Source organism: Tursiops truncatus, chromosome 3 (assembly GCF_011762595.2).
Source record: "Tursiops truncatus isolate mTurTru1 chromosome 3, mTurTru1.mat.Y, whole genome shotgun sequence".
NCBI classification, from domain to species: domain Eukaryota; kingdom Metazoa; phylum Chordata; class Mammalia; order Artiodactyla; family Delphinidae; genus Tursiops; species Tursiops truncatus.
The window spans coordinates 72,672,539-72,692,007 of NC_047036.1; the positions used below are offsets into that span (position 1 = coordinate 72,672,539).

At 39.9% G+C, this 19,469-nt stretch overlaps 1 protein-coding gene across 1 annotated transcript in view; it reads left to right on the forward strand.

Moving 5' to 3' along the window:
• ADGRV1 (adhesion G protein-coupled receptor V1) overlaps positions 1-19,144 on the forward strand; it is a 564,070-nt gene extending 544,926 nt beyond the window's left edge. Inside the window, exons 88-90 of the mRNA XM_073801943.1 lie at positions 6,366-6,557; positions 8,967-9,144; positions 18,685-19,144. Of these exons, the coding sequence (XP_073658044.1) occupies positions 6,366-6,557; positions 8,967-9,144; positions 18,685-18,803 (489 nt within the window). The 3' untranslated portion in view covers positions 18,804-19,144. The remainder of the gene's footprint in view (positions 1-6,365; positions 6,558-8,966; positions 9,145-18,684) is intronic.
• The last annotated feature ends 325 nt before the right edge of the window (positions 19,145-19,469 follow it).

Below are 19,469 nucleotides of genomic sequence, written 5' to 3' on the forward strand. Positions count from 1 at the left end.
GAGCAGTTGGGTGATAATTGTTCCCAGAGAGTTCTAAATGTTACAATTGCACTGATAACCAATGGCCATCAAGATGACTCACTTGTTTCCTTTCTCTGTATATTTAATGCACATGTTAGATTGAAGATTCTTACTGTAAATAAGAACATTAACAAAAGCAACTTAAACTGTGAAAAATAAGAGCAGTTCAAAAAATATGAAGCGATGAGAAATGAAATTCCTCCTTTTCTCACACCTAAAAATATGTACAAATGCATATACTGCATTTGTCTTTTCAATTCTGTCATTGGCATGACATCCAGTCTTTGCTGCTTAGTCACTGGTGATGCAAAACAGCAGTAGGTCAGCAGCCCAAGAGCTGTGTGAAGCCAAAAACAAGAAATCACAGAGACTTCACAGGGGTGTCTACCAAGGGAGAACAAAAGCAGAAGCTGTGAAGCCCTGTAAGGAGAAGTAGTCACAAGAAAAAGCAGCAGCATTATGCAAACCCAGTCCCAGCAGAGAAGGCAGAGACAGCCAGGAAGTCACCTGGGGATTCAGCACCAAACAAGCCTACCACCAGAGGGTCACAGACCCAGAAGAGCAGAGACCCAGCCAAGAGTGGATGCTTCACTCTCCCATAAGAGAGTCTTGGCACATGTAATGTATAAAACACAAAGACTGAGCCAAAACAAAATTTTATTGAGCAACTACCAAATTACCTAACTATAGTGAGAAAATTAGAGGACTAAAACGAACACTTGCCTGTCCCCACTCCATCGTACTCTCTCCCACTGATGAAACTTAAACACCAGAATTTCTTATTTAACAGATATTTCTTAAGCTCCTCCTGTGTGCCAGGGACCATGCTATAAACTAAAAAATACAAATGTGAGCTAACTGGACATAATCTCTTGCTTTCTAGGAGGTTACAATTTAATGAAAGATATTCTTTTTGTAATCCCAAATTTGTAATTTTTGAGTTGAAAAAAAAAAAAGCCTAATTTTAATGAAGATTTCATTCCTCTAAGTCCTTTCTCCTACATTGTTTTGTGCTCCTTCTTAGGCTATCCAAAAGATAGGTGGTTTTGATTAGGCCATTTGTAGGATTACACTGCCTATTTCTTAACTATTTTTCATAACAGAATTAACATATACCTGGAGATTTTGAAATTATACATTTTCCCTGGGTCTCCAAAAACAATATTCCTATTATTTTAATATCTTTGTGCTACAAAGTTTTAAAAACATAGAAAAGAAAAGCAGCATTAATAAATGGTCCCTGTGTCCATGTTCCCTTTATTACTAATATACTGACAAATTTGCTTAGACTTTTTTTTAATCATTATTATTTTTGGAAAAATGATAAATATTTATTATAAAGAATTGAAACAAATAATAAAAAGATTAAAAACTTTTAAAGTCACTTCAAACTTCATCCATAAGTAATCCTCATAACTATTAGGTGACTATAATGATGGCCAGGAATTTTCCAAATTTGTTAGTACAAACCACAGATCCAAACAGCTTAGAGAATCCCAAGCAAAGAAAAATATGCCTAGGCATATCATAGTCAAACTCTTGAAAATCTGAGTAGGAAATCATGAGGGCAGCTTGGGGATGTGAAGGGAACATTGTATTCAAGAAAATAATGATAAAAATTAATACCATTCTCATCAGAAACTCTGGAAACCAGAAGACAATGGAATGACGTCTTTAAAGTCCTATAACAAATGAGAAAACAAAACCTGTTAACCTAGAAATCTATGTCCGGTGAAAATATCCCTCTAACAGGAAGGTGCAGTAAAGACATTTTCAGGCAAAAGCTGAAAGAATTATTTTCAAAACATCTGAGCTTTAAGAAATCCTAAAGAGAACTTATGCAGGTTGAAGGGAAAGGGAAATGATATAAGAGAAATCCAGTTATATGGAAATTAGTGGAGAACACCAGAAAGAGTAGGTCATTAAATATACAAGATCATTTAACAAATCATTCCTACTTTATACATATGTATGTCATTTTGTCTCAAAGACTATTGACTATTTTAAAGTAAAAATAACAACATTAAGTGAACATCATTTCAGGCATCTTTCTAGACATACTAAATATGATTGGATGCCTAATTATAAATAAAATTTAAATAATGTGACCATATTATAGTTGCTATAATATATTGGGTGGGCCAAAAAGTGCCTTTGGTTTTTTTAAGTAAAAATAAAAGACACATTTTTCATTTTCACCAAGAACTTTATTGAACAATGTATGCACTCTTTTGTTCTACTACCTTCTGCCATTTTTCAGGCAACTTCATAATTCCATCCTCCCAAAACTTTTTATCTTTTTGAGCAAAGAACTGTTCCAGGTGCCTTTTACAGTCTTCCAGGGAATGGAAATTTTTTCCTTTAAGAGAATTTTGTAAAGACCGAAATAAATGGAAATCCGAAGGTGCAATGTCTGGTGAATACGCAGATGAATCAGAACTTCCCAGCCAAGCTGTAACAGTTTTTGCCTGGTCATCAAAGAAACATGCGGTCTTGCGTTATCCTGTTGGAAGATTATGCGTTTTCTGTTAACTAATTCTGGACGCTTTTCGTCAGGTGCCGCTTTCAGTTGGTCTAATTGGGAGTGGTACTTTTTGGAATTAATCATTTGGTCTTCCCGGAAGGAGCTCATAATAGAGAACTCCCTTCCAATCCCACCATATACACAACATCACCTTCTTTGGATGAAGAACAGCCTTTGGTGTGGTTGGTGGTGGTTCACTTCCCTTGCCCCACAGTCTCTTCCGTTCCACATTGCCGTACAGTATCCACTTTTCATCGCCCATCACAATTTGTTTTAAAAACGGAATGTTTTCATTACGTTTCAGTACAGAATCACATGTGGAAATATGGTCAAGAAGGTTTTTTTCGTTTAACTTGTGTGGAATCCAAACATCAAAGAGATTCACATAACCAAGCTGGTGCAAATGGTTTTCAGCGCTTTTTATCGGTTATATTTTAATATCTAGACTGATTCAATTCTTTGTGTTTTAATGGCTAGTGAGACACTATCACCAGCATATTTTTATCACATATAATAACTCTTTGCCAGAATCTAAAATAAATACTAGAAATAGAGGCCATGTGGAGTCAATATGTCAGGTTGCTGAACACATCAGGTCAGGATTGCTGAGAGCTCTTGCTGTGTGGGTGTGTCCATGCTCACTGTTCTGTCACACTAGCTCCAACTGGCTGTGCATGCAGGCCAGCATTCAGAATGCAGACAAAATAATGAACTAATATTTCACTTTATTTAGAGACATAAAAGTAAAGGAATGAGCCTGGGCAGCTGTTAAATGGGTTCATTTAGTGCATTTGATAGTTTAACCACTTTTCTGTAACCTGAAGAAATTATGGGATGGGAGAGGCAGAGACAAAAAAGACTGCTGCCTAAGACTGTGCCTTTAGTTACAGTTTGATACCTGGTTTAACCCTCCTCTGAGATCTTTTTACAAGTCCTGAGAAGCTTAACTATTCTTACTTAAGGGCTATATCCTAGTCCTCAGAGGGGATAGTCAGATCAGTATGAAGCCCTGAGACTTCACTTCCTTCAGAGATAGGCAGCTTAATCAGCTTCCCATTTTACCCACTTCTCCTCTGCCATCACTTCTCGGGTAAATTTGGCAAATGGCAATGTTGATTCTTTCGCACCTCATATGGAACCAACATAAATTTTTGAGATAGGCAGCCAAAATCTTCTGTACTTATTGGCTCCTTCAGATGTTAAGAGTATTTATTAACTCCTTTAGATCATTTTGGTCTCGTTTGTGTCTCTGCTAATAGGTTTAAATTCCTGAATCAAAAGGAATCCAAGGTTGGCCAATCCAGATACAATCTAACTAAAGACTTTTGAAAGCATTTTTCATCATTGTAAGTAGGAGACCCAACAAAATAATCAAAACAGCAATGCACAGAAAGAACTTCCTTCTCTGTAAGCTTTCACTAAATAAGGAAAAGGAAGGACAGATGAATTATATACGTCCTGCTTCTGGAACAGTTAACCTATTATTTTGTAGGATATTGTCGTTGTGAGCAACTTGGGAGTAGCAGGCAATGTTCTATCCTTGCATCTCATTATCTGGCAGTGCACATAGGGGTGGTCTGCAGATTGGATTGAATAATTGAGATTCTAGATTCTCTCTTAAAATTCTTTCACAGAACATCATACAAAGGAGAGCCTGAGATTTAATATACAGCGTTTGGAGTAGGGACTTGTTTTTACTGTGAGGTCAGAAACCTCCACAGCTGAGTACTTTGGATAATGAAGGTCCTTTTTCTATATTCGCCCAGGCTGGGCTGAGCACAGGCAAATGTCATACAATCTGCGTTTAAACATTCTTTTCTTTCCATTTTAACAGTGTTTATGTTTCCTGGCACATGTCTAAAAGATTCAGAATATTTACTATATATGTAAATATGCTTTTAAGGAAAAAAAAAACATGCAGTTTTCACATGCAAGTTGTTTTCAGCAGACAGTTCCTTCTCTGAAACACAAAAGACTAGATATAAAAACAAACAAGAGAGAAGTGCTGTTTTAACAAATGGATCCTTGGAGATGGATTTTTAGGTCTTTTTTTTTTTTCCTGATCCAGCTTTTACCCTATCACTTAGTAACGCTAAGAGAAATCCTGAAATAAATCGGTGACATTCTCACAGTTTTTAAGGCTGACAGTTTAATTTTTTTCCTGTTTTGTCTGTGGCCAATATAATTAGGTCATACCCATGTGAAAAATTACTTGTACAAGAAAAATTTTGGATGTGTATGTTTTCAGGAAGATTTGTTTCTGCTAATGTACATGACATCATTTGCATGTGAAAGTAATTCACTTACCCTACATAATTTAGAATATTAATGTTGTTTCCAAAAAACCAAAACGAGCCCAATTCAAAAGGAAATGAATGTTTCTGTTACTAATTTTATATCATGGTTACATTTTAAATGTAAATGGTTACATTTTAAAATATTTTTAGCAGGTAAACCACTGATTTTAAAACATATTTGTTAATTACATAGACTGGAAGCCAACTCAGGAAGGGGTCATTCCAGTAGAAAGAGGAGAAAGGCCTAATTTATAACAGTATTCCAGAAATGGCAACAGAGATCAAATGCTAGCATTCCTACCTTGCAGACTGTCCTCTAATTTCATTTTACATTAAAAGTTAGTTGTAATTCTTGTGCCTTGAGGATTTTCTAATAGACTTTTTACTATTTATACCAGCAGATACAAGTTTTAAGCCCACAATATTGTTTGCTTTACTGCTTCTACACTGCCAGAAATATTAGGAGATACGGGAGAATGCAAACTTAAAAAAAAATGACCATACTTATTTGTGTTTTATGAAGATCTTGACATTAACTCCTTTTTTTTCTTTAACAAGCTGAGTGTCTTGCTTTCATTTTTGTGGATTAATTTAAAAATTTTAGTAATTAAGGAGATTCTTATTTGCTTCCAAAACTTAAACACCAGGATTAACAGACACAAAAGTCACAATTTAACATATTTTATTGGCTGAGTGTAAAGGTCAAAATTACCAAGCTTTGTAGAAGCACCATTAGAAGTATACAGTAGATCCCTTGTAGAAATCATGAAGGAAAGCCAGTGTAGGCAGTGTCTGGAACACAACTATAAAATGTGAGTTGCTCTCTGTGACGGAAGCAGAGCAATTGTCAAGAGTTTGACTAGATTGCAAAAGAATTTAAAGGGCCTGCAGATGTTTAAGAATGCACAAGATAGCTTTGTCATTCTCATGTAACGTTTACTGAGAAGCAAGGCATGCTAAATATTAAGCAATCCATATTGAGTCCCTACCCAGCGATTTTATTTCCAACTGAGATAAGTAGGTGAGATATTTAAACAGAATTAGAAGGCTTAATTAGTGCTGCCCTTCCCTGAGTCACCAAGGTGGCTGGAGCATTACTCCCCATTTTGCTAAGGAAAAAAAATGAGATTAAGTGAGATAGGTGGGAAAAGATAGTAATTTTTCAGAAGGCAAGAGGTTTGCCCTCTAAAACAAAATGTACACAGCTAATCAGATATACTTCTGCAATTCTGTTTTCATGTATTCGTAGAGCTGGATTCAGTTACTGATGTTCTAACCAAGAAAAAAAAAAAAAAGACTTCTAAGTGAGAGAGCAGTTTTCTCAAATGACACTGAAGAACTTTTGTGACATTCAGAAATTTACAGGGGCCTGTTGGTAGACTTCGAACATGTTCTGTCATTCCCAGCTTTGGGTAGCATTTGGAGAACACTTGTAGAAAATCAGCTATGCTTACAATCATGTTTATTCTTTAGCTATGGTAGCAGGACTTCCTTTAATATGCTAGTGGTCTCTTCTTTTGCAGGGACTGTACGTTTTTGTGGTTTATTTCATTCTGCACAACCAGACGTGTTGCCCTATGAAGGCCAGTTACACAGTGGAAATGAATGGGCACCCGGGACCCAGCACAGCCTTCTTCACACCCGGGAGTGGAATGCCTCCTGTTGGAGGGGAGATCAGCAAGTCTACCCAGAATCTGATCAGCGCTATGGAGGAGGTGCCTGCCCTTGCCCTTTCTCCTTCTCTGTTTCTCTCTCTCACTCTTTGATATACAACCTTTCCATTTTATGGAGTACAAGTTAAATGGTGCCATGTAACTTTTAAATCCTTTTCCTACTGACATTCTCTGATCTCTGGTATTTGCTGTGCTCACCATGGTATCATGTCTGTTATCTAATTCTTTTTCCTCCTTGCTTTGTGAGCTCTATTAACCAGCAGTTTGTACCGGGAAATCAGAGCTCTTTCTTCAAAAGCTTCCTAATTGGTTACGGCAGTGACTGAATCTGCTTCAGAAATGGTTTTTCAAATACTGTTTCTTCCTGAAAATATTTTCACAGCTCTCTTCCTTTACTCATGCCAATCCACTACTTCAATCCCAACAAAAAAATAAACCTCCCAATGTTCTCCCTCCACGTCATTTTGGCTTCTTGTGTCTAAATCACATTGCCACCAACCTCTCAGTAGTGCCACCCATAGCATTGGTACCACTGCTTGTATTTTGAAACATACCTGAAGACATTTGTCCAGGAAGAGATGGTAAACAGGTCCCTGACAATTTCTGCAGTGCCTGAGTTGTGCTTGCCTACCATTCCTTACACAGCCCATGTTAGTGTCTCTGTATGAAGGAGCCAAGGCGAACAGTATTTGTGTTTGCATCCTGAAAAATGGCAGGAAATCAAAGTGCATATGTCTGAAAAGAAAACAGTTTATACATAGTTAAGTAGGTAAATAGATAATCTACCTGCTCAGTGATTTTTTTTTTTGTCTTCCGTGTTAATTTAGAAAGTAACTTTATTCATGTCAGGCGAAAATTAAGGTAAGTGATCACAAATAAAATACCATATTTAAAAATCTTGATATGTGTTTAGTACCCTAAAGGGTTCAGCAATCTAGCACCATTTCTATATCCCATAAGCTCTTAAAACTGAATTATTTTCACATCCCAGGTGATAACAATAGAAACAGATATTTTTAAGATCAGCAGTGTGGGAGTAAATCTTTAAAATAATGGTTTTTGTCTCTTTACTTGGCTACCCAGTTTAGCATTTGTCTAGATCGAGACTATACATTAGCCATTAGCCATGTATGTCTGTTTAAATTTAAACTAGCCACAATTAAATAACAATAAAAATTCACTTCATCAGGGCTTCCCTGGTGGCGCAGTGGTTGAGAGTCCGCCTGCCGATGCAGGGGACACGGGTTCGTGCCCCGGTCCGGGAAGATCCCACATGCCGTGGAGCGGCTGGGCCTGTGAGCCATGGCCGCTGAGCCTGCGCGTCCAGAGCCTGTGCTCCGTAACAGGAGAGGCCACGACAGTGAGAGGCCCATGTACCGCAAAAAAAAAAAAATTCACTTCATCAGTCACCCTGGCCACATTCTAGTGTTCCATAGCCACATATATCTGGTAGCTACCATAATGGAGAACAAATGTCTAAAACATTTGTGGCATCACAGTGCTATACTGAACTGTATTGAACCATCACTGTGTTGAACAGTGGTAGTCCAGATGTTCCACTTCTTCGTAAAATCCTTTAATGTTTCATGTTCTCTCAGATTTATTTCTCCAGCACTCAAATCATTTTTCTCAGTGCAAGGCATCCCCGCAGTGTCTCAGAGAACCTTATATTGGGAGGCAGCAGCTGTGACAGTTCAGTTCCTGGCCTGAGCCACTACTTAAATGTTCACTGGGGGTGGAGCGCAGTGGCATACCCTAAAGTGTGCTCTGCATTCCTCAGCGGCTTAGAATTGGCCTTGATCCAGCTGTCAATGAGGCACTGGCAGAGACATTCCAGAAAGCCACGCAGAGAAGGGAAAGCATTAGGAAAGGAAAGATTAAGGGGTGTTTACCAGTAACCACAAGGGAAGCAAATACATTTACTCATTTCAAGATAGAATTATCTTTTTAATCATTTAATTTTTAAAAAGGAGGACTTTAGCATTCTATCAAAGAGCTTTTCTTTTCAATTCAGTATATCCTCATAGATAGCTACTATACTTAAAATTATATGTTGTATCTTAAAGATTTAGGAGGGTTCTCCAGTTCTTATATTTTTAACAGCTTTGTTTGCACATATTCTATGAAAAAATTTAACGTACTGATTGGGTTAAAAAATAATTTTCTTCTTCCACGCATGACAGCTTAGAAATCTACAAGTAATCCTCGTAGAGAAATTGTTTAATCCTCGTAGAGAAATTGTTTAGCATCACCAGATTAGACTGTCTCATGGAGAGACATACTTTTCTAAGGAACAAAGGTAAAATGAAAGGTCAATTCTAAACAGTTCAGCGGCCCTTTCACTTAGTCTTTGTAATGAGATGCAGAGATAAATAGCTCATACAGATTTCAGGATAAGTATGTATGTATTCATATTATGGTTTCCTTTTCTCCCAACCCCCACCCAAAAAGGTGCCACCTGACTGGGAGAGAGCATCCTTCCGACAAGCCAGCCAGGCCAGCCCTGACTTAAAGCCAAGCCCACAGAATGGCGCCATGTTCCCTTCCTCTGGAGGATATGGCCAGGGGTCACTAATAGCCGATGAGGAGTCGCAGGAGTTTGATGACTTGATATTTGCATTAAAAACTGGTATGTGAACCCACAGACCCCCTTGGAAGTAGGCACTCTCGCTATGCTACAATTTGTATCTTCTTCCCATGAAGTTGCAAAAGTACAATCAGTCACCCGTACCACATCCCAATTCTCATGACCCATTCCTAATCCCAGCCGAATTCTAGGATATTTTGTTCTTGGCACCAAATATGAGACAACCTAAAAATAATTGACAATTTGCTTTTAAGAAAAAGGAATACTCTAACCAGATGTAACTCTCTGTGCACTGGAATCTTGCTAGAACACCAAGATACTGCTGAGTCATAAGAATCTGGTAGTGATCTCCCTGAGAGAGTGTTGCCTCTGACCTACCAAAGAGAATTTCTTATGGAGTATCTTTGGAGCAGAAACTTTCAAAGGCAACATAATGGGCCTCATATAGTTCTACAGTTTTCAAAGTGCCATCATATATATAGTATTTCATTGGCTCTTCCTATACGTTCAACTCCATTCAACCTGTGACCCCAATGGAGAGTTGTTTTCAGATCAAATATGCAACTTTTTTCTTTTCTTTTTTCCCTCAGAAAAATGTTGAACTGTCACTGTTAGAAAAAGTTCAGTGAACTTTTTCATTTCTAGATGTACAAACATGCAAGAAGATGTGTCCGTGCTCAGATGAACCTATTGAAATAGTTATTCAAAAGTGCATGCTACTATATATATATTCCCATGTCAGATCAGTGCTTGGCAGTTGGTAAACCTTTTGTAGATGTTGTTGGAGAATGAATGAATGAATTCATTTCATGAATGAGTGAAAGAAAAATGAAACTTAGAGTTTGCTTGGAGGAGTAGACATTAGATAAACATGACATAAAGAAGAGTAAAATAAGTAGTGGAAAGAGTTATTAATTATTGAGAATTCAAGGAAATGTTTTTAAAAACCTGCTCAGCTGATTCTTGAAGATATATAGAGCTTAAGTAAGTAAAGAGTGGAAGAAAAGCATTGCAGACTGAGGGAATAGAATTAGCCAAAGCCCAGGGCTGCAGGTGCATGACCTGCTTGGGGAGAAGAAGCATGCAGTGTGGCTGGGAGGGAGGGTGAGTAAAGCCAGGCAGCAGGAGAAAAGCCCAGAAAGTAGTTTACCTACATTGTTAATAAGTTACTGTAGTTCCTCCACTGGGTTTCAGCAAGCACCCTCCTTGGGATATTCCTAGACATCCTTGGTGAAAGGATCCCCTGACCAAGTATATTTGGGAAACTGCAGAGATTCACAACTCACTTGAGCATTTTAGCAGCTCTAAAAAGTCCTAGAGTAAAGAAAACCACTTCACTTAATTTAACTTGGGGCTTCCAGAATACATTTAGTGATAGATTCATTTGGGGGAGCAGAAGACTTCCTGATACCCTGCATAATATTAAAATGCTCTTCAGATGCCATGCTAAGGGATGGGATTTTTATAGAACTCAGTGAGCCATCGAGGTTTTTGAGGAGAGGCACAACATGTTCCCACTGGTTTTGAGGCAAAATAACTCTTAGGGAAGTCTGAAGAATAAATTTAGAAGCAAAATCAGAAAGGCTGAGAGGTGTTTACCATGGTCCCAGGGAATAAGGTTTAGACCTCAAATCTGGTGAGTGGAAAGAAAAAGGACAAGAAGAATGCTGAGGAAACACTGAGAGGACAGTCACCAAAGGCTCCTGCTTCTCACCTAGGTGACTGAGGGATCATACATAGAGCATTTGCTTGTTTATTTGTTTTCAAGGGGAAACTGATGAGTTCAGACTTGGATAATTTGATCATTCTGCCTGGTGGCTCTTCAGGAGTCAAGTTGGGATCTTTGGCGAGGGATCGGGGTTGGAAGTAATGGTCTGAAAGGCATCATGCAGAGATTACATTTGAAGCTATGGGGATGAATAAATTTAGTCTGGAAGAGTGGAAGCTAAGAGATGAGAAGAAAAGTGAGGGAGGGAGAGGGAAGAAGGGAAAACACGAGAAAGGAAAAGGAACAAGAAGAACATCTGAGATGATACCTACGTTTAAGCGTAAATAGAAGAGGGTCCCACAGAGGACACTGTAGCATGGTCAGCATGAAAACTGGAGAGAAGAGTTTCACGAAGGAGGAAGGAACAACTGTATAGAATGCCCATTCGAGCTAGGACTGAAAGGGGGCTTTCAGATTACAAATAGTTCCCAGGGTAGATTATGTCCCCAGCACTGCAATGCAGTGAGTTGATGTTACAGCACTGGAAGCATAAAATGAATTCTTGCGACGTAATTAAATTAGATCTGGGTCCTATATATATATAACAAGTACTAAATGCATTCCATTCCGGAATGTATGGAATGACTTACTTACTTATAGACTGAGTTTAGCATTCCTTAGAGTTCACTAAACTCTTTAGGAAGTAAATACTTTAAAAGACCACAATAGCAGTCTCTAACACTGGCCCCCTCTATTTTTAGAAAAGGTACGATAATAATCAAGTTCCACCCCCTAGATGCTTTCCATCATACAATATGGTCAAATCAAAGGAGCAGTCCACCTGCCACTCCATCCACAGTGGAATTCACAATTGATACATAGGCCAGATGTGGACCAACAGGGAGTTTTATTTGACCTTCATTGCACTTTAACAATTTTTTGTGGCAAAATTTTAAAATTCAGAGATATCCTGTAAAAATCCAGAATATGTTTTTTAAAAAAAATCTACCAATAGAGTGCTTAAAATCTAACACAACACTGCTTGATTGGAGCTGAGTAATGGCTGCCCCTTTAGACAGGACATGAGCTCTTTAGTTTGTCCAGTGCCCACCAGACGACCTGTGTCAATGATTTACGTGAGCCTCCCTGGCACCTGTGATGTTTGAGTTTGCAAACCTTGACCTATCTCAGGTCCACCTTAACTGCGGGCCACTCCAAGTCAACTACTGGGAACAGTGGGACTTCCAAGTCTTTTTCATCTGAACCCCTAAACAACTTTGAAAAGTTATATTACCCTTTGCATATATCTAAATAAACATCCAAAGGTTTTCATAAGTTTAAATAGAATCAAACAATGTCATTTCTATTATAAATTTTAGGGTTTAAGGGCCTAAGTACCAGAGCAATTTGATACCCACTGCTATTCATTTTATTTTAAATATGTACAAGAAAGCTTTTCTTTTACATTTGGGGATTTTACACTATGCTCTTTTCTCTTTGAACTTGTATTACCATTCTACTCCCAACACAGAATTTTATCCTAATGTAATATATTTTATGTTTGAAATTCATTTAATTGGTATAAAATAGAAGCCCTTGTCCCAAAGCCACTCATGGACTTGTTTTTCCATTTGAATTTTAGCCATATTGAATTCCTTAAAGCAAAAAAAAAGGACACAAAGGAAAACACTTGACCTTTTTTCATTTTTAAAATAAATTATCTTTCTATGAGAAATTCACATTTCACTCTAAAAAGAGGACATCATATCTTTCAATTAGTTGTTCTTGAAATGCATCAGCCTCTCCACAGGCAAATGAGACACTCAGTTCTAGACTAGTGATGCCATGGTTATTATTAGTTATTTTAATAGAACTTTCCAATGTATCATCAGTGTCCCCAACCAGGACTGTGGGAGAATGAGAACAGTCACCCTGGGACAGCCTCCATTTAGGAAAGAGGAGAAGGTAGAGAGCTAACTAGAACAGATTCAGCCTACACAGAGTGTGAGTCCAGGATGGAGGGGCATGTATTCTATTTACATCCCTAACAAGAAGTGTTTTTTTTATTTTAATGTAATAAAAATGATTTTTTATTTTAAATGTATTCATTTTTAAATCATGGCATTTTTATGTTGATCCAAAGCTGACAAGACTCTAGAAAATGTCAAACTGGGAGCCTGTTGGGCTTAGAAACAGGGTGTTTTTCCACAGGGGCTTCTCCCAGAGGGACTAATCTGATTCTCCATCATCCTTAGTCCCTTAACTTCCTTATTTTACCTCAGACCAATGACACTAAAGTCATGGTAAACGTTTCCCTACTGGAAACGTTTTGTTTGTTTTTTTGTTTTGTTTTTTTTATTTTTGGCTGCGTTGGGTCTTCATTGCTGTGCACGGGCTTTCTGTAGTTGTAGCGAGTGGGGACTACTCTTCGTTGCAGTACACAGGCTTCTCACTGCAGTGGCTTCTCTTGTTGTGGCACGTGGGCTCAGTAGTTGTAGCTCGTGGGCTCTAGAGCGCAGGCTCAGCAGCTGTGGTGCACGGGCTTAGTTGCTCTGTGGCATGTGAGATCCTCCTGGACCAGCACTCGAACCTGTGCCCCCTGCATTGGCAAACGGATTCCTAACCACTGTGCCACCAGGGAAGCCCAAATTTGGAAAGATTTTGATTTTTTTTTTTCCTCAGAAGAAGACTGAAGGAGTATGACCTTTGTATCACGTCCGCATTTTAAAAGGCCATAGAAAATAAGAATGGGCTCAAAGAGGGTTCAGAGAGCTCTGTGTTGGAATCCTAGCTCTGCAGTCAACTACCTGTGTGACTTTCAGTAAGGAACTCAACCTTTCAGTTTCCTCATTTATCAAATGTTCTTTTTTAAAAATTTTATTTATTTTATTTATTTATTTTTGGCTGCATTGGGTCTTTGTTGCTGCACGCAGGCTTTCTCTAGTTGGGGCGAGCGGGGTCTACTATTCCTTGCAGTGTGTGGGCTTCTCATTGCAGTGTCTTCTCTTGTTTGCGGAGCACAGGCTCGAGGAGCGCAGGCTTCAGTAGTTGTGGCATGCAGGCTCAGTAGTTGTGGTGCATGGGCTTAGTTGCTCTGCAGCATGTGGGACCTTCCCGGACCAGGGCTCGAACCCGTGTCCCCTGCATTGGCAGGTGGATTCCTAACCACTGTGCCACCAGGGAAGCCCATCAAATAAGTGTTCTTATTGTAAGTTTTCATGAAGTTTGGAGATTGTCTATGTGAAAATTCTACCACAGTGTCTGGCAGAATTTAAATTCAGTATGTGGTATAAATTATTTGTTGGGTTCGATTTGTTGTTATGTTTAAAAACAGTTTTAACTATTCATAATGTGTTGTGTAACACCTGGGTGTTCACTGCACCATAACTATTGAGTGAGGGAGGTTCGTGCTTGAATGTGTGCCAAGGAGTTTGAAATTTATTCTATAGACAAATATGAACACGTGAAACCTGTGGGACAAAGAAGTCACACGAATAGAGCTGCCCCCATAAGAGGCTGTAGGATGTAAAAGACAACACCCTACGTCTGGGGTCAGAAGTCCAGTTGGGGGACTTCCCTGGTGGTCCAGTGGTAAAGAATCTGCCTTCCAATGCAGGGGACACGGGTTCGATCCCTGGTCAGGGAACTAAGATCCCACATGCCGCGGGGCAATTAAGCCCACGTGTCACAACTACTGAGCTCGCGCTTCAGCTAGAGCCCACATGCCACAGACTACAGAGCCCACACGCCCTGGAGCTCACACCACAACTACAGAGAGAAAACCCACACACCACAACTACAAAGAGAAAACCCACATGCCACAACTACAGAGAGAAAACCCGCACACCACAACTACAGAGGAGCCCACGCACCATAAGGAAGAGCCCACACAACAAAAGATCCCACACGCCTCAGCGAAGACCCCGCATGCCTCAACTAGGACCCGACACAGGCAAACAAAGAAAATTTTTTTAAAAAAATTTAAAAAGAAAAGAAGTCCGGTTGGATATCTTCATTCTGTGACTTCCCTGCTGTGTGACGTGGGCAACTCAGTGAACACCTGTGATCCCCATTCAGTCCCTATGTCTGTAAAACAGGACTAATAATCATGCTTTCCTAATTAAAGCATGTTTGAAATGTTGAGGAAAGGAGAGACTCTAGATGAATGTGAATTATTACTTGTAGTTCCTTTGACATTGCCCGTTCAGTCTACCAAGGGGGAGAGTTAACTGTTATCACAGTTGCTGGATTTTTCGTGAATTTTTGGCTTAAAATTTAAGCATGAAAATACCTTGCAGAAAATCAGGATACTTACTGCCAAATACCTTCCTAGACCATTGAATGAATTACAAAGAGACAAGAAACCTGGGCTGTGTTCCCAGTTCTGCCGTGTTATACTTGTATGTAGAATGTGTCCTTTCTGAGTCTCAGCAAGGGATTAGGATTTGGGTATTGTGCATTTATGTCAACTGGGAGGAAATTGAAAAGGAGGACGAGGTGGATCATACAGATGTGGTGACTCAGGGGAGGCTGTATCTAGAACTTGCTGACATCTTCCAGGGCTCTGGGCTACTGAACAAGCTGGTGACACCCAGTCGCTTGTAAAGCTGCACCCCACATTGAACCTTCCAGCCCAGTGTGCTTCGTCCCTCACAGTCTGCTCAGCAGGCTCTTAGTTCAGAACTTCTAGTGTGCTTTGTCTCCATGCTGGGCAGGTGCTTATGCATTCCTAGTGGCATTTAGAGCAGGCCAACCTTGAAATCAGAGGAAGTCGGTGCTCATTTGTTCATTAAACCCCACTCTTCCCTGGTGCTAATGCTGGGGTCCTCTCTGTTTCTCTGTAGTTGACCCCATATTGGGCAACTCTGTTACTCACCGAGATCTAAGCTGCTATAGGCCTCAGGGCCTCAGTCACCTTCTCTTTATAAAATGGCAATGTGTCACTGGTCCACTTGGAGGTTCTTCTAAGTCAGACAGTTCCTCTGCTTCCCTGGCAGAGAAACATGGGCCCTTTGTCCTTCAAAGGCAGTGTGGCAAACTCAAATGTTACTCACATGTAGGGTCAAACACCATAACTGATTCAAGAGAGCTGATAAAAAACAGCGGCATACCAAAAGGTAGTACCTGGTCCATGTTTTGGTGGTTGTTGTTTTATATAATCCAGAAATACAGGCCCAGTGTTGCCTTGTCTTCTGCTTTTTAAAGAGAAACCCCAAATCTGATTTTTTATTTTAAATGTATTCATTTTTAAATCATGGCAACTAACTAAATTTTTGAATATACATTGTCATTGGTAATATGCTAGTTCTTAATTGAGGAAAGAGTTCACAGGTGTTTGCCATGTTTTGCTTCATGACTTACATGTACATTATATATAGAGGTACCCTACAATTTATCATCCATACCAGGACAATTCAAGAGAGTAAAAGGGATGGGATTAATAATTTTTTCAGGTATAAACTAGGACATTTCTTTTCAAATATTGCATCCTCCAGCTCCCTGCTTGAAGGAATAGTGAAAGAAGTATTTGTGAAAGGGTGTGGAAATGGGCCTTGACGGATAGGTAGGAAGACGCTCAGGCTGGATTTACATGGCACTGCAGGACCAGTCAAGAGAAATCACTTTGAGAAAGCTCTCCAATGGGCAAAAGTTGGAATATGTCTATCTGGTGAGGTCCAGCTGGGTTAGGAGTATCTTGAAAGGCAAGGCAGAGGGTTCCAGGCTGACACAGTTGACAATAGGAACTAATGTTTGTTCTTGAGAAGGCAGTGGAATGCAGAATGGATCAGAGGAACAGAACAGGCAATACAAATGGAAGAGGAATTTTCAAGAACTAGGATGCAGAGCATAATTTATTAATACACTGAGCAAACATTTACCGAACACTCACAGTGTGCTGGGCACTGTCCTATTAGCTAAGAGACATAATCCAATGGGAGAATCTGAAATTTTAAAAGAGAATCATCATGTTTCCAAGGGTAGCAGAGGGGATACTACCTGAGTTGATAATTTATAGGAAGAGTGGAAGCAGCCAAGCTAAAGCATTGAGGGGGCAGGGAAAGAGCATCCTAGGCAGAAATGCTTGAATAATAACACGGTGGGGAAAGGGAGTGACCAGCAGCTCTAGTGAGACATTAGGCTAGAGAGCAGGCAAGAATCAGGTGGATCGTGCCTTGAAGCTGGGCTGAAGACAAGCCCTCCAGAGGTCAGACCGCAGGAGGAGATGCAAAAGAAAGCAGAATAGCTTTGGAAAGGGTCAACAGAGGACTTCCCTGGTGGCGCAGTGGTTAAGAATCCACCTGCCAATGTAGGGGACACGGGTTCGAGCCCTGGTCCATGAAGATCCCACATGCCGCGGAGCAGCTAAACCCATGTGCCACAACTACTGAGCCTGCACTCTAGAGCCCACGAGCCACAACTACTGAACCTGCACTCTAGAGCCCGTGAGCCACAACTACTGAGCCCACGTGCCACAACTACTGAAGCCCACACACCTAGAGCCTGTGGTCCACAACAAGAGAAGCCACTGCAATGCGAAGCCCGAGCACCACAAGGAAGAGTAGCCCCCGCTCGCCACAACTAGAGGAAGCCTGTGCGCAGCAACGAAGACCCAACGCAACCAAAAATAAATAAATAAATTTATTTGAAAAAGGAAAGAAATAAAGAGTCAACAGGTCAATGGATGAGTGGATGAGATGGGCCAGTGCAGTGTCAGAGAAACAAAGCCAGGAAATGGGGTTTCAGCAGCAGCCTTTAACAGAAAGAGGGTGGGAAGGACAGAGACCCAAAAGAGGGAGGGTTTGGCTAGAAAGAGGTCATTAGTGGGCTCCTGCTTCCATCTCCGAACAGGTTAAGAAGAAGCTAATCCACTATCTTCCCATAGCTACTAACTGCAGAATTGCCTTTCCTACATGTCAGACAGATAGGGAAGTCTCAGCTGCCCAGGCAACTGGTTTTTCACTTCCCTTCTTGTTTGCAGTCTTGTGCCCAGCAGAGGGGGTGGGGCTGGGAACTGTAATCTCTGGTGATTCAGCCAACAGCACACCCTGTGACCACATACCTAGTCCGTGTGTGTTTGTGTGTGTGTGTGTGTGTGTGCATGAGAGAGAGAGTGTGTGTGTGTGTGTTTATGTGTTCCTCTGCACATTACAGAAGAAAACAACAAGGTGTTAGTCTAACATCGTGTCAAGTTTTCTGAATTATTCTGAGTTGTGAAAAAAGTAGTAAACAGTGGAGCGTCCTCAAAACAGAGATTCCAGGCGCTATCTTCAGTTAACAGCTAGCTTTGTGGGATTCTTGTGCGGATCTGTTTTGGCACTGTGTTACATAATTATTTTTATCTTAGGAGCAGATCTGAGTCATTGAGAGCCAGTGTCTTCTGGGCACTGATATGATACCAGGTGTTGTCAGTGCACAGTTTTCTTCTCGGATGCCTGCCACACTGAGTCTCAGCTGAAGGACTTACTAGGTTTGGTACATGTAGGGTTGGAGGTTATATGTTTTCTAACAGCAAATCCTACCCCCCTGCTGAAAAATTCTAACAACTTGCCTGATCTTTTTTATTTTAGTAATCCCCCCATTAAGAAATGCTATTCTTTGGAGTAAGTTATACCTGTCAGCCATGTAGAAACAGAAAAAAAGATTGAGAAGCCAAATTCATGTCTTTAGAAATTAATTTGTACTTATAAAAACTACCAAAAGGAATTTAAAATACAGTTTTATAATTGCTAGGTATTAATAATATTTATTCTAAATGTATAGCTCACTTTTTACTAATATAATAGAAGTAAACGTGTGTTGACTTACTGTAACTTGACCGTTAATTTGCTGGACTAATAGTTGGGCGTTTTGTGTTTATTCTTTTTCTATTGCAGGAGCTGGTATCAGTGTCAGTGATAATGAATCTGGTCAAGGCAGCCAGGAGGGAGGCACCTTGACTGACTCCCAGATCGTAGAACTCAGAAGGATCCCCATCGCCGACACCCACCTCTAGCACCTCAGTAACCATTAGAATAAGGGTACTTCCCTGTTTGTATTGGCTCTGTGCTAAAACTTTCTAAGTACATGCAGCCGTATAATAGGACTCTGTGAATTGTACTGGATGACTAACCCAGAGGTGATTGTTGTGTTTGGAATATAAATTACTTATCTTTGTGCAATCTGAAAATTAACTGCTATAATGAAAGACTGGATTGATTTGTATCAGTTAATAGGATTGGCATGTCAGTTAATAGAATGTACATATTCCAAGAGTATTAGTTGTTTTTTAATGATGCTACATGGCTAACATTGTTTAATAAAAGTAATAACAATCAATAAAAACCATAGAATCCATTTGGCATGACCCAGGCTCATTATTTATGAGGAAATACTGTGCCTGAGCAAAGAAACAAACTCTATCTAGATGATGTCCAGCACCCCATTTCTTCCCGCATTGATACAGGTGATCCAGATTTAAGACTTCACCTTCATTCCTAAAAACTGTAAAATGTACTGTCTGTTGATTTTGTACCTGAGTGTCGACGGAGTACTGTAGTTTACATAGTCTTTCATCAAAAGTATGTATTTCTGCTCATTATAAAATTAGGGATCTGGGGCTTCCCTGGTGGCGCAGTGGTTGAGAGTCCGCCTGCCGATGCAGGGGACACGGGTTCGTGCC